The sequence below is a fragment of the Stylophora pistillata genome, chromosome 3 (genome assembly GCF_964205215.1).
Source record: "Stylophora pistillata chromosome 3, jaStyPist1.2, whole genome shotgun sequence".
Classification (NCBI taxonomy): domain Eukaryota; kingdom Metazoa; phylum Cnidaria; class Anthozoa; order Scleractinia; family Pocilloporidae; genus Stylophora; species Stylophora pistillata.
In genome coordinates, this window is record NC_142521.1 from 9,267,091 (window position 1) to 9,291,609 (window position 24,519).

General features: G+C 39.4%; 1 protein-coding gene across 1 annotated transcript; it reads right to left on the bottom strand.

Annotated features, from left to right (window-relative positions):
- On the bottom strand, window positions 1–24,501 carry LOC111322262 (uncharacterized). Its single transcript, XM_022925338.2, has 25 exons — window positions 24,317–24,501; window positions 21,647–22,428; window positions 20,058–20,120; window positions 19,727–19,815; window positions 17,519–17,838; window positions 12,986–15,457; window positions 12,649–12,719; window positions 12,160–12,241; window positions 11,819–11,887; window positions 10,972–11,028; window positions 10,690–10,761; window positions 10,000–10,089; window positions 9,135–9,227; window positions 8,573–8,691; window positions 8,301–8,371; window positions 7,949–8,063; window positions 7,295–7,385; window positions 6,731–6,817; window positions 4,936–5,031; window positions 4,539–4,607; window positions 3,057–3,115; window positions 2,074–2,168; window positions 1,455–1,552; window positions 1,177–1,284; window positions 1–695 (listed from the first exon to the last, which is right to left on the bottom strand). The coding sequence occupies exons 1-25, from the start codon at window positions 24,359–24,361 to the stop codon at window positions 621–623; spliced, it is 5,388 nt and encodes a 1,795-aa protein (XP_022781073.2). The 5' UTR covers window positions 24,362–24,501; the 3' UTR covers window positions 1–620.
- Between the last annotated feature and the right edge of the window lie 18 nt (window positions 24,502–24,519).

The following is a 24,519-nucleotide window of genomic DNA, read 5'->3' on the forward strand; positions in this document are numbered from 1 at the left end:
TTCACGTAAAATTCTTCATTTATTTATAAACTTTAACCTAGTTCATCTTTGTGAGCATTGAATTTAATATTTCAAATCTGTTCCTGATAAAAGATTATTTTTGTTTTTTATATATTCACTTGCCTCTAAAGCAACTATTAGTTTTTGCTTTTTATTTTCTTTCACTTTAAGACGTTTACACCTCTCGGTACATTCTGACCCAAAAAAACCAACCAGTAGATTAAATCTAGCAAAAGAAACTTTGAAAGAGTTCGAATTAAAAAAAGCAAACAAATAAGACAAAACAAGAACACAAAACAAAATTAAAATGGGTACATTGGGCTGAGTGTCTGTCAACAAAAAGGTAACGAGAAAACAGGACAAACAAACATATACAGAATAACTCATCTAACAGTAAATAAAATTTAATATACCAGTATTGAGTGTTTTCGAAAAAATGAGTCCCTTCCAGATTAGGATTGTGCTGAAATACACAGAATAAGTATCTCGGAACAACACAGAATGGGGGGAGGGGGCTAGTACATTTATTTCTGAAAGACTCTTGCAAAGTTCATCTTGCCTTACAATTATACTTTCGTTCCAGGAAATTCGTTGGAGACGTTTGAAAAGTTCTTCTTCTTTTACTTTGCAGTTTGTGGAGTTTGCAGGGTTTTTAGCTTTTCCTCAACCTTGCGTACAAGTTCTTCCAGTCGAGACTAAAAGGAAAAGCATCAGTTAGTCATAGAAAAAAAGGTTGCAAGGCTACGATGAAATTCTGCCGCAAAATCTGTTTAAGGTGGGTAGAGAACCTATTTGAGTTACCTCCCAAAAGAAATAAATTAAATATGTATGAAACAACAACATCAGAAGTTGAAGGAAAACGCTATACTGCTGCGCTTTGAGGTGAAACTCTCTCGAACAGCTATCAAAGCTTATCATTTTTTCCCTGGTATGAAGTGACTTAGTGTATTGCTACTACTAGGATGTTCACCGCACGTTGAATTGCATCTCTGATTTCATCGAAAATCGCCTCTAGCCCGTCTTCACTCCGTGCGAGAGTTAGTTTTCGTTACCACGAATACTGCACAAAGATCCTGGCCGGGGCTAGGGCCCAGACCTCTTAACGCGCAGTCCACCACGGAGACCATTAGTGCGTTACTTTTCCCATAACTGTAAATTTTTCGTCTCGGTACTTACCGTATCATGTCTGGTCAAAATTTTAAATCCCTCAGGAGAAGCCCTCTGACGGATGTGTTCCACGGCGTGTTTTAAACAGAGTACTTGAGGATCATCTTCACTTGTTACCTGTAGAAATCGAGAGGACAGAATTTAGAGAGTGCAGTAGTAAATTTTTATAGTCAAAGACACCACTCTAACACGGAGAAAAAAATAGACCTTTTATCCGAAAAAGGTCAATAGGCTTTCCCCTACTTCACTTTACTTTGTACTTTACGCAGACGCAAGTGGACACTCACCGCTGAGACGTAGCACGGACGGTCACAGACCTCGCAATATAAAACACAGCTTGATTCAGCTTGAGGCCAGTTTGTGCTCGACTTTTTGCCTTTCCTACCTAGAACAATATTAGCAAAGTAACAACAAAGTCCTTCGTCAGGCGAGGGAAAGGCACCAAGAAGTGATAAAAGGAGCAAAACGAGCTAAGCTAGCTGAATAGCATGCTAAGATTTATCATGGAAAGCGTTTCCCTAAAGCATAAAAGTAGTGACCACTTCGATAAGGGTCTCCCTGTGGCTAAGAGTCGCACAGTAACCGACAGATAAACAGAGGGTCATGGGTTCGCTTCCGTTCCTTGCAACACTTGAATCCAGAGGGAACGTGAGAGGATTTTTGGCGCCATTTGTTGCCGAACTATCGTTATTTGAAGGAAAGATAAGGTTATGATTGAAACGGATGGAAATTATTATTTGAAACAAGTTTCGTACAGTTTTCTCCGAGTTGCACAAACCATAGCGAAGATCACCTTCTGTCTAAGAAATCGACCAACAAACTCCTCAAGATTTAAATGCATCACCTTGGGTTAATCGTATGCGCGGACATGGGTTTTTATTACTGAAAAAATCAAGCAATTCTTACCTCCAGGTGACCCTGAAAATTTTCTGTCGTTGTCGACTTGCGTTTCAACCAAACCGAGTTCTAGAAGCTGGACCATAAAGGATTTCTCTTCATCCCTTTGAAAAAAAAACAAAAAAACAAAAACAAAAAACAAAAACAAAAACAAAAACGAAAAACCTTTGAAATTTTTAACACATCAATCATCTGCTTTCTAGGAAGACATGCTTACTATCCAGCGCTTAACTTAGAAATCGCCCTGACGAAGGACTAGCGCTCGAAACGTCAACGTTTACAAACTATTTACGGTGGCCAATTAACTTTATCAACTCAGTTGATGAAACCAAATCATCTTGCAATACGGAAAACGTCCATCATTTCAAGCATTTCAAGAATTAATTAAATTTGTCGATTGCGTCGACGATGAAAAAGGAATGCCGGGCAAAGCTTACCGTGGGCCTGCCACAGGCACCCCACGGAATTATCAAAACGTGCGCTTGTATTATATTTTAAACCATTGAATAACAGATTTATAATTTTATAATCATTTCATTCTCTAGGATTTTTGCTTCTAGTTTCAGAATCTTTCGTCTTATCTGAGTATCGTACCGATCGCATAAGGCGTGCGTGAAAGAAGAAAAGAACACAAAAGAAGCCATTTAATTGTTCTTAATGACCGGAAAAAATTCCTGTGGGCTTCAAAGTTCGTTGCTGGAAAAATCATGTCTAGAAAACGGAAAAGAAATCAAAGATCGCACGGATCGTTTCTGTCCGTATTTTTGCCTTGTTCTACAGTGTAATACCAAAGCATATTTAGCGTGCTCAGTTTCTCTAATATGATGTAATGACGTAAGAGTGGAGTAATAAAATCAACTATTGTAACGACAGCAATAATAAACCAATGATAAAAATTACGGTGAGGATGACGATAATATAAAGGGCAATAGTCATAGTAATAATAGCAACAAAAAGTACTAATAAACAATAGCAAACACGCACAACATTACCTCACAGACTTAAGCTCCGTCAGCAAACACTGAAGCACTTCCTGGTTTTCCACATTCAGCTGATAAGCAAAGGAAACGCAAGAAGCGTTATATTAAGTTTTGACTCTTTGAGGGTTACCTCACGAATCATACAATGTTCGTCGCCACTGCAACACAATTCGGAAGGCTAACATCCGAAAGTGTATCGACTATAAAGCGACAGCTATTATTCCTCACGTGGTAAAAAAATTTCCGAGCAATTTGGCAAAATGCTAGGAAACCAAGTGAATGAGGTTTGGATGAACCTACTCTTGATTACTACTAATTCTCGCTTGGGAAAACAGCAAATATAGTGTTTTGGGTTGGTTCTTGACAGGCCCTTCCCAAATAAACTTATTTGTCTACAAACTTTGCTGTTTGCTTGCTTTAAAGAGGAAACAAAATCACTCTACGCATTTTATAACATCACCCCGCTTATTCCCTGCCCACCGCACTCACGTTTTCAGGCGAAGAATTTATCACACTGATTCCCTTTACCATTACTGAGCATACTGTAAGAGCCTGCACATCAGCAACGGAACCCTACCACAAGAATGTCATTCCTATACCACCATGTAGAGAGCGTTATATATTGCGGCTCCGTTTATTGGGCTCAAAACTATCGTTTGCTCGAAAATAACCTGAGAGATTTCTCCGTACAATTTCAAAAGTAGGGAAATTTGTTTGATTTAGGACCGATATTCAAACTTACATTTTAAGGAATTAATGAACAACAATAAGAATCAGTATAACGATCCTGGTAGTGCCGGGCGGGTGTGAACTGGAAGGTCAGTAAATATACCCTTTCAAGGTTAACGCCGCCATTTTGCCGGGGCTGCAAAACTGCTGGGGCGAGCGCAAAATGTACAGTGAATGTATGGAAAAGGTCGGGTGATTAATGCTCGCTAAGAAGTGAGAAATCTTATTTTTAGTTTTTCAAACAAATGCTTTTAAATTTTCCCGCAAACGGCGGTTTGGTTTTAGAGACAAATATATGGAAAAATCAAAATCTTAATTTGCGGCTTTTTTCGCGAGACTTCATTTCTCAAATTTGATCGGTAAACTGGTAGGTCTGGTATCTTTAGTTTGTAATTCATAGAAATTGCACGATGTCAACCTTCCTCAAATTATCGAGCATCATTTTCTCAACTTTTCCCGTACATTCACTGTACATTTTGCGTTCGCCCCAGCAGTTTTGCAGCCCCGGCAAAATGGCGGCGTTAACCTTGAAAGAGTCTATTCATCTCGTGACAACTTCCAAACCTTACAGCGGACTACTGACGCATTTTTGGTTATCATTTTTTGGCTGGTTTTGGCGATAGAGAATTATCTTTTAGACTTAAAACATACGTTAATTTTCATAATGTTGGTTTGTCCCCTTCGATGTCAGTTAAGGTTGTGGCTTCTTGCAATAAGGCTTTTTAAAAGTAAAAGAAGGACAAGATGAAGTCATGGTCTTTTTACCTCTTCAGCAAGGCCGAGCAACAGCCTCTCGAACGCAAACTCGCTCCACCAAGGGGTGCCCTGCAATTCCTTAAGAAAAAAAAAAAAAAAGAATTAAAAGATCCTGAAAGAGATGAACTTCAGTTGACCTGGTGAAATGAAGGCACTTCCCGCCAACTGTCAGGGATAATCCTGGATTCAGAAGGAACTATAAACCAGCGTCGCACAGCCGGCTAAATATTTGCTGTACACATTATTCCGATGAAATGTACGAAAATAATCTCAAACATCATCGCAACATCAAGATACAAAGGAAAAACGTAAGCAAATGACTTTTCGCCTTTAACCAGTATTTTGGCAAAGAAAAACAACGAAATGGGAGTGTTCAGTTAAAACAATCACTCTTTCCATATCTCACCTTGTAGCGTTTATACCCGAGCATAACCCAGTTAGGGGTTGCAAAGGCCACTGCTTCAGAAATAGAATACCCGCAACTGATGCTACTGTAATACGCCTGTGGAAAAGGTATTATGAAATTAAGTGTTGGGAGAATTAACCAACCAAACATTACAAGATAATTTGGTTTTATCAACTGAGTTAATAACGTACATTGGCCAGACAGGGCTGAATAATGAAATGCTACGTCAGAGGGTATGCGGTTATCAACGCGGGCTCAAGTGTTCTAGGTCTAAAATTTGGCGAAATTAGCGGAAAATTATAAGGGCTGACATTTAAAACCGAGGAACTCTTTTTTCGTCAAAGGCACCTTCCTAACTCCAGAGGTTTCAAGGAGAAAATTAATTTTCGAAAAATTTTAGGGGGTGTACCAAGTTTTCGGAGGTTGTTCTGTAAAAGAACAGCGGCAAGGAAGACGACGCCTCGAAGCAACAGAGTAGGAAATTTAACCCTGCAAACTACTCAAAAATCCGTTTTTCGCGGCAAAACCTACCGCATGCGCATACGTTATTCAGCTCTGTCCATTGGCCACCGAAACGAGTTTCTAAAGCTGACGTTTCGAGCGTTAGCCCTTCTTTAAACACGAAGTCTTCCCTGGGAAGACCTAGGCTCATTTGTCACTCACCGTTGACGTGTGCGTGTCAAATTTAAAGGCTGGTAGACGAACAAAAGGAGCTAATGAGATATCTATTGTTTACTTCCACCAGCATGGCGGCAAGAGGTAACATGCGAACCACCTACTTCGATCTCAAATTTACCGCCACAACTAAAGACAGGTTCCATTGGAGAAAAGAAATACAAATCTAAAAAATTCTTTTATTGTGATGAAGACATAAAACAATTTTGAGGAATGCGCCCGCTGTTCACTGCTTTGGAGTAGCTGTAGCTCAAGCTGACTTGACTCTAAGAGTTCTACATCACACGACGGTTGATTGACAAATGGTCCAGTGGGACGTAAGGCTCCTTTTATAGCGCGCCTTCGTGTTTAAGAGCGAACAAAAGGATTGTGGGTTGTGTGCGGTTTAGTACAAAAAGATGAAGCTACGCCATTGGTAGAAATGTGGTCACGTGAAAAACAAGAATAAATAAGCAAATTCAATGAAAAGCGTATGATGCACGATCCTCGCAGTAGAGAGCGCTATTTATGCAATAGCGAAAATCAGACCTGAAAAAAATCAGGCCTGTACGGGATTCGAACCACTGACCTCTGCGATACTAGTGCAGCGCTCTACCAATTGAGCTAACAAGCTAACTGGGAGCAGGCCGTTAAGTTCATTCGTAATAAACCCGTGACGATAAATCACATACGATGAATATATGAAGTTCATATATTTGAAAAAGCGTTCGTTGATATCGTGGTGATTAAGAGTGCTGATTTGGAAGATAATTCTTTAATCTTAATTTCCGAATCTTAATTTTCCGAATTGCATAACTGTAGAAAAAGGTCGCAAACTGCAACATGTTGCTTAGAATGATTTGGGAGATTAAAGAGTCACGCGACTGGTTTGAATGCGTCTTTTTCATTCCTTTGGACGTCATAAAGGTGTTCGCAGAATTGGTCACCTGGTCGTCTTTCTGCTTCGCCAATGTATATCTTTTTGCAAGAAGTGCAACGTCTCCGCCAAATAAAACATTCTGATTAATCCGAAATAAAACAAGTTCACTTGACATCGTACCTATCAGATCTGGGGTTGTTTCAAACAACAAACTGCCAACACATTTAAAACGATTCATAGATAAAAGAAAGTTTGCCATACGTCAGGAAAGACGATCACGAATTGTCCCTCTTTTTGTACCACTCTTGTAACCGTTACTCCGTTGTCCGAGAGACTGCTGGGAGAAACCTGCGGAAAAAAACAATTGGCGAGAAATTTCACGCCACAATGTTTAGGGACTGAACAAATTTGATTAATGATCAAGAAAAAGCTGCCGTTTCGAGTGTTTGGTCATGGTTGCAGCATTGCCTGCGAGGTAACTGTCGTATTTTTTCACTAGCCATTGGCCTTGAAATTACTTTTTGACACGTTTCTAGCATTCAATTAAAATCTTAACCATAACTTTACTAGTTGCCCTTTCCTTTGAAAAACAGATAATGCAAATGAATCCGCAACATGAGAGAAAAAGAAATCAAATTTAAAAGGAACAGCCAACAGCACAGTTCGGTACGTCTATGCCTCTCTCCATTTCCTATACTAATTCTGAAACCAATTCGTTAGAAATTATTTTCTTTGCCAGCAACCTGGTTGATATCGTTTAGTCTGGTCTCCTATTCGTTATCAAGTTAGGCTATATTTGCATGATGTTCAACACCAAGGTCTCACCATTTTCTCTATTTCTGTTGTCTTTTCTCCGCTTTGCCTTTGGCCAAAGACAGATAGAAAGTTTTTCCTCTCTCCAGCCGGAACACTATACCTAAGACACATTCAGTAACAACCATCCTGTTAGAAGCTCTTTGTCTAACGCTGTTCGTTTTTGAAACGGTTGACTGATACCTATATGTATTTGTGCACGATCGTCGCAGTAAAGAGCACTATGACCTGCTCCCAGTTGGCTTGTTAGCTCAATTGGTAGAGCGCTGCACTGGTATCGCAGAGGTCAGTGGTTCGAATCCCGTACAGGCCTGAATTTTTTCAGGTCTGATTTTTACTATTGCTTAAATAGTGCTCTTTACTGCGAAGATCGTGCACAAATACGTTTCTATAACCGCAGTTCAGATATATGAATTTCATATATTCGTTGTGTTTGATACAAATATGCCAGGAAGAAGGGGAGGGGTGGGGGCGTGAGGGTTGTGAGGGGGAGAGGGGTGGAGGTGTGAGTGTTGTGAAGGGGAGAGGGGTGGGGGCGTGAGTGTTGTGAAGGGGGAGGAGTGGGGGTGTGCATGTTGTGAAGGGTGGACATGTGACGTGTGATACCAAATTGGCAAAATGTCTCAATTTCTATCTTAACTAAAAAGTTCAAACGAGATCTCCCACCAGATTTTCTCCCCTCCGTTGTGGAGGTAATCCACCGTGCAAAGGGCAAGAGGATGTGTTTGCCAGGATATCACAGAGAAAATCATGTCGAATTGAAGCCAAGGCACTGTTACATCTGAAATTGCAATAGAAACCGTATAGTGCGGTCATTATAAGCCCTGTTTAAAAAAGCATCTGTTTAGTCCTGGTAAATATATTTGAGGTAGTTCTCTTTTTTTTTGGGAGGGGGGGGGGGGAGGCAAAAAACAAACAAACAAACACACGACCTGCAGTCAGGATCTAGTTTACAGCTAGGGTAGAGTCGCTTTTATAGCTGTTCAATAACAAGATTCTGTCTCAAAATTGCTCTCACCTTGAACAAATCCCAGGTGTTTCAAAACTGAACCGGGCAAATGAGGAAGAACGTTCAGGTTCCATCCAATCCTATAAAAATTAGTCAGTTTAGATATGGAGTAAAAAGTATATACAACGTTCGCCAGACGCGTCGGCTACTCGTTTCCGAAGCGCTAGCTACTTTAATTAGACAAAGCAGTGAAGTATCTGTCTTGATCTGGGATATATCTTAACCTTTGCCAGTTGGCTTTTAAATAGCTTAGCTTTTTTTTACTTCTGTGGACAACTTACTTTGAATAAGCGTTCCCTTTTTCAGTTGGGAAGCCGGTGTTCTCCTGGTTTGTGTCTACACTTCCACGGTGAACAGAAATATAGTTCTCACGATTATGGACAATCTTCCAGAATTCCCGCTAAAAATAATAATAATAAAAAGTGACATTCATGGACGATGGCCAGTTATATCCGCAGCCGGCTACTACCACGCTCTATGATATACCCGCCTTTAGTAAATTTTCAACTCCGAATATTGCATTTCCAGTCTTCTGATTGGTTCAGTCAACTCCGGTTATCAGCTAATATTCTGAGTCACCTTATATGGAAATGAATTGCGCCAACTGTTGCGTGGCTAAAAAAGGCTCCAAATATCCAAACGTGCAGGATTTAAGAAAACTTGATGAAATAATTATTCTATTCGCGCTTGTTGAATACGACATTGGTGAAAGCCAACGAGGCGCGTATTTACCATCTCATATCCAACGCACACTCATAAAAGAATTGTTGAATATTCATAAACCAAGTAAAACATTTAATCGTAATAAAAAAGCAAGAAAATGACAAACACACACAGCCATACCTCTACGTCGTTGGCCAAAGGTGGCTTCTTGAAAAAATGCTCCTGTACATTGCGTGCAAGTCTTTGGAATGGTACCACAGACAAGTTACGACCCTACCATAACAGAATTACAAATCAGTGCCCTGATCAAAGACGAAGTTCTCTATACTTGCCATCGTATATTCCTTTGAGAATGGTTCTGGGGATATAGTAACGCATCAAATATCATTCCCTGACTAATAGGTTGGCTCAGTCTAATTTGCATTAATTGCTATTTGTAATTAACAGCGTGGTTCTAATGCAGTAAGAACTCGAGCCTGCGAGAAGTTCTTCATTGTAAGCGGTTCAGTACGAGCGTTATTTCGCCCGCAAGAAAGTATGAAGCCTTGAACAGTGTAAGCCGGCGAAAGGTCTGCAAAGGGGTCTGGTACTGATCATTATTAGTGCCAGACCCACGGCAAACCTCTCCACAACTCATCTTAAATCTTCCCGGGGTCCAGTATCAATAAAGAGGGTCGACTGGATACTGTTCGTTTCCTGGCTTGCCTATATTGTCTTCAGGCCGGCAAACACGGGGGTATAACGGTTGTTAAGACTACCCCTGGATACCGCTGTCCGGAGAAGAGCCCTGTTTCAGTGAAACGTTTGTCAACGCGGCTTATTCCACGTATTCAAATTTGTTTGAATTAAGAGGGAAAGTCGTAGGGGCGTGCCATTAGAAGTTATGGTGATGCCTTGGTGCGTATGCACAAAGGGATTTCATCCAAGGAATAAATCATGGGTTGGTACATGCCCTCTGAGCATATCAAAGTTTATGAAAATTTCCAATTGGAGTCTCACAAGAAGCTACTCGAATGAACAGTAAAAGAGAAAATGCCTCCCATACCTTCACTGACCACGAATTCTTGAACGTACCACAGGGGGTGCTACCTTCCCTCTCCGAGTGGACCTGTTGCAACAATTTAACTTTTTCTTCCTAAAAGAGAAATGAACGGTTTTGCAAAGCAAACACTAGGAGGTAAATGCTCGAAAAATGGATCATTTTAGATTTTAAACTTAGACTACATAGAAACCCTTAAAGAGTGACTGGCAGTAAATTTCTCTATACATAATAACTACTGGATAAAAAACTTGGATCAAATGAGCAACCCCGCAAGAAGCTCTTGACCGTTTAACAAACTCTCCTTGTTAGTACATCAGGAAAAGTATAGAGAGAAGTATGGAGAAAATGCATGCTGCTGTTAAGGTGTGCAGGTTTAAGCCAAGTACAAGCAAGCAAGCTACCAAATATTTTTTTTTAAGTTTTTTCGAGCCATTTTCGGTATTATAACAAACAAATTATAACTTTTACGTATAAACATATATATAAATACATGTACGTATATAATTTTTATACATACAAATGCACGTATACATATTATACACACACACACATACATACAAACACATATATACATACATTTCTTGTTTTAGAAGTAGATTTTATATTAATCATTTCCACTGTAAATTCAACGTAATTCAGCTTATGGGATGCGATGTTGTTTTCCAATAAACTCTATCTATCTATTAAGCTCACCTGCGGAAGCAGATCGTATGAGAGTAAGTATTTGCAATAGATATCCTGTAACTTTCCTATTCTGTCTTGAGCCTGAAATAAAACAACACGAGAGAGTGTTATCAATTCCGAATAATTTCCCCAAACACGTCAGTAGCACACCTCGTGTATTATTGAAAGTTTTCAAACAGTGTACCATCCGTACAGTGTACCACCGGTAGCCGCTTGTGGAAAAAATTATCAAAACCCCTACAAATCCAATCTATCCCACAGGGAAAAACCATAAATAAATTCGCAACTTACCGCTCGAGGAATTTTCATCACTTCAGCAATTTTCGTCCATTTTTTGCTGTCGATAACCTGGAAAGTCAAACAAAATGATGTCCAAGTTTAACCCAGTACTGATTGCTGTTCAACTTCTCCAGACAGTTGGAAAAAACAAACCAACAACCAGTGACGAAAAGACAAACTCAACACCTTGAAGATGTTATATCAATACAACACAAAATTCTCGTCAACACTTAACAAGAAAATAGGTTCTGCCCTGGTGTACCAGTTCACAAGGGAATTACCATTGTTCTTTCTTTGTTTAGGAGTTATCGGTTAGCTATTGTGTATTGTTTGGTCTTTTGTATTGGCTCTTGTGAACCGGTACACGAGGACAGAACCAGAAAATATATTACGGTTAATAAAAAGAACTATGACACGCATCTTAGGAATCAAAAGATTTATTCCCACCGTCTATGAAGGCGGCAATGGCTGTGTTTTCGCACTTGAACAAAACAAAAGCTGCCTTACTACAGTCTAATACTCTTCATCATCAAAGAAAATGTAAATTTTCTCGCAAACTGTCAGCAATAACGAGGAAAGCAAATGAGCTTCTGCATGTTTCGGTCCTATCAGCCCTAAGGGCCCGGAACTACCCCAGCTTATCAAGGTTTCGCCTCATAAAGCTGTCCTGAAGTGTACTAATAAACTACATGCTCAAGAGAGGCATTGTGAGTTAGGGTTTAGTGTCTTACTCACAAACACAAAACAATGGCCTAGCATGGACACGAATCCAGACCTTTCGGTCCGGATTCAAGCGCGCTAACTTCTAGGTCACCGGGTCTTTCTCCTGTAATTATCTACAGATTAACAAACATGTCACCTTCTGCAGTCCTCCAAATTGTTTAATTACTCTGGAAAATTGAGGAAGATCAAGTTCTAATCCACCAATCTGCAAGACAAGACAAACTATTCGTTACGTTTACACTTAACCCTTTTACACCCTAATATCATTATGCATATTCTCCATACAGCTCTCTATACATTTCCTTAAGTGCTAGCAAGGAGAATTAACTTACCTTAATGTGTGATTCAGGGGTGATATTGTCACTCTTAAGGGTGAATGGTCATAGTTGTTCCAGAGTGAACATAGGAGTTCTTATCAGTGGTAATTATTAGACGACTTGATGCACAAAACAATACTTGATGCACGAAATCCCTTACCTGAGGCATGGGCACAAGAGAAATGGACTGCTGATCAAGATGTTTGCGGATGCAAGCCAGTTCTTCCTCCACAGGACCCCACCTGGGAAAAATTCAACACCAGGGAAAGTTAACAACGTCTACATTGATAATTTTCAATTGTGCGTGGAAGGGGTCTGGTACTGCAGGGAGTCACAGAAGTGTGTGATTGGTCTGGAATATATTGCGCCATCCCCTCGACCAATCAAATGGAAAAAACTAAGACCTAGTTTCCTGTCCTCGTGATCAGACGATGAAATTTTATAGACTACGCAAATTCTAATCAGGAAGTGGAAACTGAGTGCGACTCTTTAAAAAATTCAGGCAAGTCAATATTACAAAAAAGAAAAAAAAAGCTAGGTTGTATCACCCAGTGAAGAGAATTAATACTAATATCTTAAGAGGGGGTGGGGAGGGGGGTGGGAGAAGGTTTATAAATGGCAGCTTTATTTAGTCGTACCAGTCTCTCACCTGTCTTGAAGTCTGTGGATCAACTGACACTCGCTATTAAAACGCAAATTGTCTGACACCTGAAACTCGGGCTAAAGCAAGAAAATGATAAAAAACACAACTATAAATATAACTAAGAGAGAAGAAAACACTATTTCTTGACCCAAGAGGGAAAGTTTGGAAGGCTGTTATTTGAAAACTACGAAACAAATAAGGTAGATTTGTGCGATCGAATAAATTTCAGATTGCAATTTCATTTAAATAAGAGCAAGCACATTTTAGTACTTTGACAAAGCCTGAGTAACACCTTTTAAACACTTCAGTTGTCATAACTGTAAAAACATAAAATCAAACAAACCTTCCAAGATTCAGGAGGGCAAATCACACAGATACCAAACTTTTCTCCGGTGCCGCGTATCATGTTTATGTATGCAACAGGATCACGGAATTCCTCTTCACTCGGATAAAACACCGGCGAATCGTTTGGTTTGTCTGGAAGAGAGTACACCGTCTCTTTTTGCTTGGAACCTTGAGTTTTCTTGACATTTTTTTGCGGACTATTCACCTTGGAACCTGCATTGACACATTTCATTGAACCCGAAACTTTGTCTTTCTTTGCTTTTAACCTGGGCGAGTCCGAAGTTGGCGGCCTCTCCGTATCACGATTGCTTGATACGCTTGGCGTTTGCCGGTTCAAGTTAACAGTGTCGGAATTTTTCACAGAAAATTGTATTTGTTTATGATGATCCTTGAATGATTGCTCCCTCCTGGATGCATCTGGCGATGCAACTATGGTTGAAAAGGCATTTGAGTTTGCATCAGTTCGCATATCGCCTCCCTGAAATGCCTTTGGCAATTGAAATGTTTTGATATTTTCTTGTTCGCCTGTCCAAATCTCACGCCGTGATGGTTCGCCTTTGTTGGCATTTGCGCGTTGAATAACTGACACGTACTGACAATCACTCGATCCAGACGGACCAACGGAATATCTTTCTAACGTTCCTGCGTTTGAATGCAAAACAGAATATGACCCAGAATGGCGCGAAGCCTGCGAGAGATTTGCAGAGAAAGTGTACGGTTTTGGTGAACTACGAGAAGCAGCGGATGATATGGAATAGGGAGACTGTAAATGAGACCACGTAGGAGGCAAGCCTCCTAGGGAGTTTTCTTTTTGTCTAAAGCTGGGCTGGAAAGCCAACGGTTTACCTCCCGAAACCGCAGAATCTATTTTAGGGCCAGCGTGCGACATATATGAATAGTCAACTGGTGCTGATGACATGCCGCTGAACAAGTCGGATCTTGGAGATGGGATTCTCTTAAATCCCACAGGAGAATTACTAAGCTGTCTATTTTCCGGCGTGATACTGAAATTTGCTCCCCGATGAATATACGAGGACGAGGAAGGGCTTGGACACGGACTTTGCACAGGGCGCGTCAGCTGCCGCTCGTTCAATCGGCTGAAACCACCATCTACTTGAAGTCGCATGGCATTAACTTCGACCTGATTTCCAGAGGCGTTTAAACCATTGGCAGTGGGCATCATCAAGGCGCTGATTGGCAACGGTCTCGTTTCGTTTTCTGGCTGCACATACGTCTGGCGATTTGAGAAAACGTAAGTACTTTTGTAACTGGACTGACTAGACGTAAACAGCGGAGAATTTCTCGCTGAAACTAGAGACTCGACAACGGGAATAGTTCTTTCGAAAGGCGTTTCCTGAAAAGACTGCGCAATAACAGGTTTAGAGGAAGCTAAATCAATAAACGATGAAGTCTGCCGCCGACTGGAATCAACGCCGAGAGTCAAAGAATCACTTTGGAGAAATGCTGGACTAGTGTTTCTTCCAAGGTGACTTGGTGAATGTCTCACCAGTCTTGGAGGGTGAGACGGAAAGTTCGGTGAATAGCGACTTCTGGAAGCTTCTATATGCTTCCGGATAGGTTCACTTAAATTTCCGGAGGAGACAACTAGATTGAGATGCGTTTCAACTGCTGTATCTACCGAGATAGGAACCCGCTGCAGACGAGGAGGACTACTGCTCGAATTGATTCTACGCGATGCCCCTGAGAAAAGCAAGTGATCTTTAACGTGCGCATCAGCGACCTCACTTGCCGAAGAATGTCTCCGTAACAGCGGCATTTCCTTGCTCTTCCAGGGAGTTGCCTTCGTGTCAATCTCTTTTTCCACCTCTGAAATTTTAGTCGAGTCACAAACAGAAGGGTTCGATCTCTCAATTGAAACAGTATCAACTGAAGCACGGTCCTTTTTTTCACTATTGTTTGATGTCCATGAAATTGGCTGGAATTCTGAACATGCAGCCTTTCTTAAATATGGCTCCTTCGAGGCGTCGTTTCTCTTCGCGTCATCTTGCTCCGCATCAATGGGCGGAAATCTCTTTAAAGGCGGCGGTCCGTCATCTTGAATGGTTGTCAGCCTGTGCTTTACCTCTGAAGGCAAAGTGCTTTCTTGATCCAGCGTAGAAGTCGATGGGAATCTCTGAAGGGTGGGAGGACCGTGAAGATGAGTGACTCTCTGAGCCGCCGCAGGAATGTATAGCAATGGCGGAGGAGGAGGAGAACAAGATGACGAATCTGATGATTGTACAAGACTGGGAGGCGGAGGAATGGAACAAGAACCAACTTTGCTCGCCAAAGGAGAAGATGATGTCTTTGTGTGCAAGGAGCCTGCAAGAGTGGGTTTAACAGCGAAAGGTTTCGGAATCGGTCGCGGAAGCTGCTTATCTTTTACCCTATGCGATGACAGATTGGTCGGACGAGAAGACACTCTAAAAGCTAACGGTGGTGTCACAGATTTTGTGAGGTCTCTTGGGCTCTAAAAGGAGAATTCAAAGAGAATGTCATCGATCAAAAGAAGTACTTGACGCCTTTTCAAAACCAGTTATGCGTAGTCACGAATTAAGTATATAGATATACACCATTTAAAAGTTCATACACCATTTAAAAGTTCATACACCATTTAAAAGTTCATACACCATTTAAAAGTTTATACACCATTTAAAAGTTCATTCTCAAGGGAATTGACCTGTAATCACTTAAATTCACTGTTAACTCATTACGTTTGTTCGCTTTCGTTCAAAAGAGCGTATGTGAAGCCAAAATTCAACCCCTTCCAAACGTCATGGATTTAATTAAGAGATGAAACTTTTAATAGCCCTTCGCGCCTCGCCCTTTACGATTCATCGATAGACTGATGGAAAACTGATTCACGACAAAAGCGATATTTTAAGAATAAGGAACAGAAATCTTAATGAAACATGAGTGTAAATACTCATGAATCATGCAATTTTTGTTCCAGCTTTTCTGCGCACGTGGACAAATGAAACTTTGACCCCTAAGGCGCCGACCATTTAGCTTTTGAAGGGGGGGGGGTGATTTTGAAAAAAAATTTCCTGCAAGTGCTTGTTGAAAGAAAAAAAATTGCACGCAGAGCAAATGTAACAGAAAAAAAAAGGGCATTTAGAACGGAAAAAAAATATCCTGCACAGCAGATTGCTGGAAAAAAAATATCCTGCACAGCAGATTGCTAGAAAAAAAATTTCTTGATGACCAGAAATCACCCACCCCCCTCCCCTTCAAAAGTTAATTGGTCGGCCCCTAAGAGTGACTAGCATTCACTTTCCCCTTACAACATCGCCCCCAGTAAAACACTAAGGTCACGAGAATAGAGGAAATGATCACCAACGGAAAACGCTTTCGATTTTTAAACACATTCTCCTTGTCAGCACATTTGGAAACGTACGGGGAACAGTATGGAAAATATGCATACTGATGCCACGGTGTAAAGGGTTCATCAGTTAATCAAAAACGCAACAGGCGCTGTATACCCGTGTCGCTACATCGCAAATATTTGAAAGTTTTTCGGCTCGTTGGGTGGAAGGAGATTTAATGTGCAAACAACATTTTCCAAGAACTCAGAAATACGAAACTGAGATGACTAAAGCAACAGGTAAAAGTAGTATCAGAGGATGGATACGAATGACACTTAGTTCTCTGTTTTGCATACTAGGGTAAAACCGTTTGCTTGAAACTGCGGATCGAATGAATCCTAGAAAAGTTCTTCGAGCGTCTCCATTATTGATTCTCGATCCCCGATCCTCGATTTTCCAGCGATCCTCGATTCTCAATTCTCGATACTCATCCTCGATACTCGATCCTCGATCCTCGATTCTCGATACTCATCCTCGATCCTCGATACTCGATACTCTTCCTCGATCCTCGATACTCATCCTCGATACTCGATTCTCATCCTCGATACTCGATCCTCGATTCTCGATACTCGATCCTCGATACTCGATCCTCGATACTCGATCCTCGATTCTCGATTCTCGATAATCAATAGTCGATTCTCGATCCTCGATTCGCGATACTTTCAAGGATCGAGTGTGGAGTCGAGACTGTTAACTTACTTTTGAGCGATACTGTAGATTAAAATGACTAAATTGAAAACATTAAGCTCCCAAGAGGGAAAAAACGTGAATAAAAAACTTTACGTTTAATCTTTTTATTTATGACACTTCCCCTTTTTTTTGGTCATACGAAACCTTAAGAGATTACTCGTCGCCGTGGGTTTGCAGCTCGTGCACCTCTTAATTTTTCTAATCACATTTTGATTTCATCTGTGAACTACAACTGAACACATGCATGGATCATGGAAGAATTTATTTGTCAATAAAACACTTACTGTAACAGAATCTATAAGGAATGATATGTGAAAAAGTACAAATTCCTCGAACTGACTGTCAAGTAAGAAGAGGAAAAAAAAAAAAAGCTTTACTGCCTGTTGACGATGACTAAAGAATAAACTTGTGAATGAATGTAACATTTAAATGCAACCATAGACAGTCGGCTATATATCAAGGAAAAATTCACTCACATCTGCCTCATCACTCGGAAGAAGTTCATCGAACTTCTTCTCCTCCTTGCCTTTGGCTGCCAGTCCCTTCGGACCATCAGCGTACATTCGCACAACTCCGCTCTCCCATGATGGCCCCTCGCCAGTTGCTGGACTATCCACAGACAGGACAGGTGAGTCGCAATGAGAAATTTGAATGGCGCTTGACGAGTTTGACATTGACGATTGTGACTGAGCAGGGGAGGGTGGCGAGGAGACATCTTCTTCCTCCTCTGATAATGGAGACATCGGTAGACAAGGGTTATTGAAGACCTCTAGTTCTTTTGGTAAGACAGGGTTACCTGAAAAAAAAAAAAAAAAAAAAAAGAAAAACCAGAAATTCAACCAAAGAAAGAGCAAAGATTTGTACTTTGAGGAAGTTAAGTGCAAAGTCAGCTCGATTAAGACAACCTGACTGGGCTTGTATGGTAAGATCAAGGCTGTGCTCTAAGGAAAATTGAATGAAGCCCAGTGCTCTGAAACTGTGAAATCCAGGGTACCCAGCATATGCTTTGTATGAAAAAACTAAAATTCCTGAGTCACCCAAGAGCAAAAGTAAGGCACCACAGGGGTCACTGGGCAATGCTAGACCACAGCCTTGAAAATAGTTCTCAGTATCACAAATAGTAATTATTACCAGGTTATTTAACAATTATTCCATGAGCGCGCGTTGGATATGAGATGATAGATAGCCAATGAGCAAGTTGGCTATAATCATCTCATATCCAACAAGCGCGAGTGGAATAATTGTTTTATTAAAAAAGACGCCCCCAAGATATTAGACAAATCTTCTCGCTTTATTTTGTGAGAAGAAACCAGATGTTACAATGTACAGATATTAGATTATGGTATATTGGCTCATATACCATAATGGCTAAGCCAATAAAAAGTCTTGGATTGCATTATCCAATGATCCAGTTTTTAATAATAATATATATACGTATGATGCACGATCCTTGCAGTAGATAGTGCTATTTAAGCAATAGCGAAAATCAGACCTGAAAAAAATCAGGCCTGTACGGGATTCGAACCACTGACCTCTGCGATACTAGTGCAGCGCTCTACCAATTGAGCTAACAAGCCAACTGGGAGCAGGCCGTTAAGTTGATCTCAGGCCGTTAAGTTGATCTCAACTTAACGGCCCGCTCCCAGTTGGCTTGTTAGCTCAATTGGTAGAGCGCTGCACTAGTATCGCAGAGGTCAGTGGTTTGAATCCCGTACAGGCCTGATTTTTTTCAGGTCTGATTTTCGCTATTGCTTAAATAGCGCTATCTACTGCGAGGATCGTGCATCATACGTATCTAATACTGCAGTTCAAAATATATGAACTTCATATATTTCATTGTATCTAATAATATATATATTAATATATATTAAAATAGTGGATGGTGTTGAGGTCATGCTATGATTGGATACTCAAACTCTGAATATCATTTCTATTTCACCTCTGAGCAACTCTTGCAGGATTTTCACTTAAAAAGATTGTGATAGTTGCAGGAATAAATGAGTTAAAATCATCTTTTTGTGCTATATAACATCTTACCATTTTGGTGTATACATATATCTTATTAACCAAGCGCGAGGGCTGTACTGGGAGAACATCGGCCCGAGGTCTTGACAGTATGCGCTCGGTCCATACAAAAAAGACCGAGGGCTGATATTCTTCCAGTACGGTCCTGAGCAAGCTTGGTTAATAAGAGATTTATTATATGACTGAAGTTCAAAGGGACACAAGTGCGGTATTATTCGGGACCATTCGGGACAGTACCCAGTCCAATACTTAGAGAATATTGGACCGGCAATAAAGCATTTTGATTGGTTGATTTTAGTTATTGGCCCTCTGACTGCTTGAGTCGTGTAATAATAATTAAAAACAACTTTTCACCTCAGCGTCTGTGGCTACCAGTGGATATCTACCTCACCCCCTAACCCTGCTGGCTAAATCTCTACCACTGACCACCTCTAGAGTGACCAAGAGAGAATTTCTTCTTACTACATCAATACAATATCTCTCAGACACATAATGAGAATAAAGAAAAATATCAATTGGGGGATAACTAGTTGATCCAGTACCAAATTCTCTGAACCAATGTCATAAGAATTGTATGGCAGACAGTAAGGAGAATTACTCTCGAGATCTTGGGAGTGAAAATGGGGTTCAAATATAAACTAAAGCATTACACCACTCACTTCTTAAACACAGAAAGGTCAGGAAATCTTCAGTCTTTGCTCTTGTGCATGGAGTTGCATATAAGTTATTGTCCACCTGATATCTCATGCTGAAAAAAATAGACATCAAATGAGTAAATAAATAAACCAAAAATAAAATGATTAATATGTAATTTAACACTTTAAAACCCTATGAGAGACCAGCACCTTATTTTTCCTAACAGTAAAACTGCTGGATAATTCACTGAGATCATGAGAATAACAAGAGCGTACATAGAATATGGATACTGATGTTAGTGTTTAACGGATATTATTTTTACCTATTTTTGTCTGATCAAAACAAAATTTGTACCTGTTGGGACTTAATGGATGCCTCTTGGCAAATTTTCTCTGTGCTTGAACCATTCTGTGTGGCCTACAAAATCACAAAAGATGCACATCAATAAGCTGTATTCATAATGAGAAATAAATACAAATGCAAAACTCTACACTTGCTAATTTGACTGTTTCCAATTTTAAGTAACAAAGGGAGACAGCAGAATACAATCATGTTACCATCACAATGTCTTTTTTTCTCTTACAAATCTTTCTCTTGGTTATGTACCTTCAAAATTGTATGATGTAATACACATTTAAGGCATTAGTGTCCTTTGTAATATAAGATAATTTATTGAAGTTAAAATTCTAATCTTACAAAGTATCCTGTGATTATTCTTCCATTTTTATCTGATAGCTGTTTAGTTTGGGATGATACTTATGATCATAGCAATTCATTTAATCACTTTGTCTAGTTTTGACAAACATACCAGTACATTCTTTTTTGTTTTTTGTTTTTTTTGTGTCCTTCAGTCTTTTGGAACATAAGGATGATATCAAATTTCAAACCCAGTGGTTCAAGAGTTACCTGATCTTTCACTCATGTTTTTCGTTAATTTACATAACTTAAAATAATTTCTAATTCTAATTTGAAAGTGCAAATAAAGTTGTTGCTGTCGTCATATTTCTATTCAACCTTTTTTTTTTTTAAAGTGAACATGTACAAGTGATATAATCTACCAGTAACCCACAAGAACAATTAAAATTTGACTGTTGTAAATTAATGTATTTACAAGTTAGAGAACATGAAAACAGATGAAATCCCCTTGCATTTGAACTAAAACCCTTCAACTCCCAGGAATGAAAAACGAATAACTTCTCTTTGTAATATCAACACATTTTCCATCAGACAGGTAAGGAGAAAAGAAAAGGACTGTTGTATTTCAATTTTACACTAAATCCTCATAGGACAAGATTATAAGGAAATGCATACTAGCTAGAGGGATGAATTATCAATAAGATTCTAAACACTAAAAAACGAAAACTAGCAGCTGAGTGGAATGCAATACTTGTCAATCCTCTTTGTGTCTGATAAAACACTTGAGACCTTACATGAAAAAAATTCAAAAACTGATGATACATAATTAATGACTAATACAGGAAGTTAAAACTTCCTTCTAGTCGTCAACAGGTTATAGTCGAACCTTTTTCTCTGGTCCAAATTTTTTCTGAATATTTATTAGTCACGATCACGATCTGTAGCCATATTCTTTTTACAACTACAGCTGCATTGAAAAGTGATGTAAAGGGGATGTTTTTCTTTAAGACAAATTACTGACTACTTCAACATTTTAGGTCAATGTAAAAACATATTTCATTAATTTTGATTGTTAATACACACATGTAGAGGTATTCCCATTGGAAAGTGAAGACGTAGACCATGTCTTTTTCAAAACAATTATTTTGTAAATGTTTTGTTTCAGGATTAAATGTGGCTTTCTTAATTTAATCAGTTTTTGTTCCTCATTAATATTCATATTCCTGATTATCCAGACCCTTGATTGGACTATTTCGTCTAGTCCTAATGAGTCCAGATAATCAAGGCTCAACTGTATTACAACTCACTTTTTCTTCTCCTCCTTCTTGTATTTCTTTGTTGGCAACTCCTCACTTTCAACACCTGGATGCCCATTGTGAGAAAGGCCTACAGCTGCTCCACCTCCACACACTCGAGTCTCCATGTTTTTCTGCTTTCTTTTCCTCTTCTTTTTAGCCCTCATTAGCAGTTCTTTGCCTAGACTATGGCTTTTGTTCAATTTCCCTCCAGCAGATTTATTCATGGCTACAAAAACAGCTAGGGCTCCTCTTTGCCGCTTCTTCTTTTTCACTTTCCCATTTTGAGATAAACAAGATGTATTTCTCAGGACATTTGCTTCTCTACCTGAAAAGTCTATACTTCTACTATCACCATGAGCTTGAAGTTTCAAAGGTGATGGAGTTCTTAATAAAGTCCTGGCCTTATTCTTCTTCTCTTTCTTCTTCTTGAGTACATAATTTAACAGTTTGCTTGGTTCCTTGTTCATTTTTGTCTTTTTCTGTGTAGCTGCATCACTTGATGAGGGGCTGTGCATCTCGATGGCCGGCACATCTTCAAATTGGTTAACGCTAAGACTATTATTATTGTCAACGTCATTTGGAATGGCACAATGCTTACCATTTATTTCTTCTTCTGCTGAGATAAACTCCACATCCTCAAGTACTCCATTAACACTACATCCTTCATGATCCATTGAAGATGGATGCTCATCTATTTTTTTCAGTGAAGGTTTTTTAGATTCTATAAGAGAGGCATACATGGCTTTCCGCAACATAATTTCCTCTTTGTGTAGAAGTCCTCCATTGTATTCCTATCGAGGAAACAAAAACACCTGTTGTGGTACTTGAATACCAATTTTCTGGTGAACACTGTCTGACTCTTGGCTTTTTAACCCCCTACAGGACCTATTATTGTGTAGCTCCTATTTTCTATTAACCCTTTAAGTCCCAGAAGTGATTAACATGTAACTTCTCCCTATAAAATCCATATAATATCCAGAAAAAAGGTAATGAGAATATTCAAACTTATCAGGTGGAAGTTGTTGTCATGATGTAACACCAAAGGTTAATAAACATCTGTATATACACCAACTGAGATCCACCAAAATGAATTATAATAATTTTGAAAAATAGAATGGGCTGAAGAAAATATATCTTGATTCTTAAATGGGCTATGCTGAGCATCTTAAGTTTTTTGCAAAGTCACTTATAATAGAGTCCACACATTACATTTAAATACATTAAATTACATTGTGTCCCTTTGAACTTCAGTCGTATAATAAATCTCTTATTAACCAAGCTTGCTCAGGACTGTACTGGAAGAAAATCGGCCCTCTATCTTTTTTGTAAGGACCGAGCGCAGTGAGGTCTGTACTGTCAAGACCTCTGGCCAATATTCTCCCAGTATGGCCCTCACGCTTGGTTTATAAGATATATGTAATAGAGCAGGAGACGCACTTGAAAAAAAATTCTCAGAAAATAAAGTTAAGAGGCTGGAATGCAGATGTAAAGATCAGTTTTCCAGTAATTTGAGAAAAAAATCCATTAATATGAATAAAAAAAAAAACAAAACAAAACAAAATGCATGAGTAAATATAAATAAATAGGACAAATAAATAGTTAGTACATCAACAAGCAATTAAAACAAATATAAAAACAACAAGATTTTACCCAATACTGATATTAATTAAAACTCTTTAACATGAGGCATCAAAAATGGAAAAGAAAAACTGTACAGTCCTGAGCTGAGAGATCAAATATTTGGCTTTCATGACAGTTTTACCCTCAAGTCTCAAGAAAAAAGAGGGTCAAGTTGTACAAATGATCGCATTTTCGGACTTAAGGACTTTGAAATGCAACCATGCATGAAATTACACAAGGCTGACATCCGTCAGGCGTTGAAATACATGTCTGAAGTTTTACGTTTTGTAAAAATTGTACTTGTGATAATACTTAAAAACAAATACAACATGGTTGTTTCATGCTCATCCTTACCTGAAAATATTATAATTTTGCTTGTTGAATTCCTACGATCGTGTTAGAACATTCAAAAGCCTTCGACAATATTCAACCCGCTAAAGTGCTAATGCTTTTAATGAAGATCCCGTGTTATTGAATATTCAATTATTTAAAAGACTTGCGTTTTAAGCTGTGATCAACACCATATTAAATGTTTTTTATTTCTCGTACGATTTTTCTCCAAAGAAATGGCCATGATTCTGTCTTTGTCTGGCTTGAACTTTTATTACTACGATACAAGACTCAGACGGCGCACTTGACTTTTGTCATAACCCCATATTGAATGCATAGTGTTTTTTCTCCCCATAACCTAAATTAAACAAAGATGAGGAAATTGCCATTTTCGGGCTCTCTACGAACAACCGGCCGACGTGAAATTCGAAAGCTTACAACCACTTATTCCGACTCAAATTCACGTGATGCGTTTGCTGTAACAGTTCTTAGGGCTACTTCCTATTAGATAAACTTAAAGAGTACAACAGTTTCAACTGCGGAGTTGAAATGGTATTCGCAAACAGCTGTTCAGTTATGGATCTAACAGAACAAAAGCAAGAATCGACAGAACAATGCAACAGTAACAGGAAATCGCTGAAAAGCGCTTCCTTACTCGGCGATCGATTCGCCGCTAACAGGAGAAATTCGAAACAAAGGCGCCTTCAACCAAAGAATCGTTTTACATACCAAACAGGGTTGTGTGATCCTTCGCCTTGGGCGATCCGCCGCCATTCTTCTTCCAGCCACTGGGTACTAAATGTAAAATTAGAGGCCTGTCTGATTGAAAACAAAATAATGTAACCACGTGTACCATGTCTCCATTTTCAGCACTAGCTTCGAACTGTAAACATCTTTTCCCTTTGCAGGTTGTGTTGACAGGTCAGCGGGTT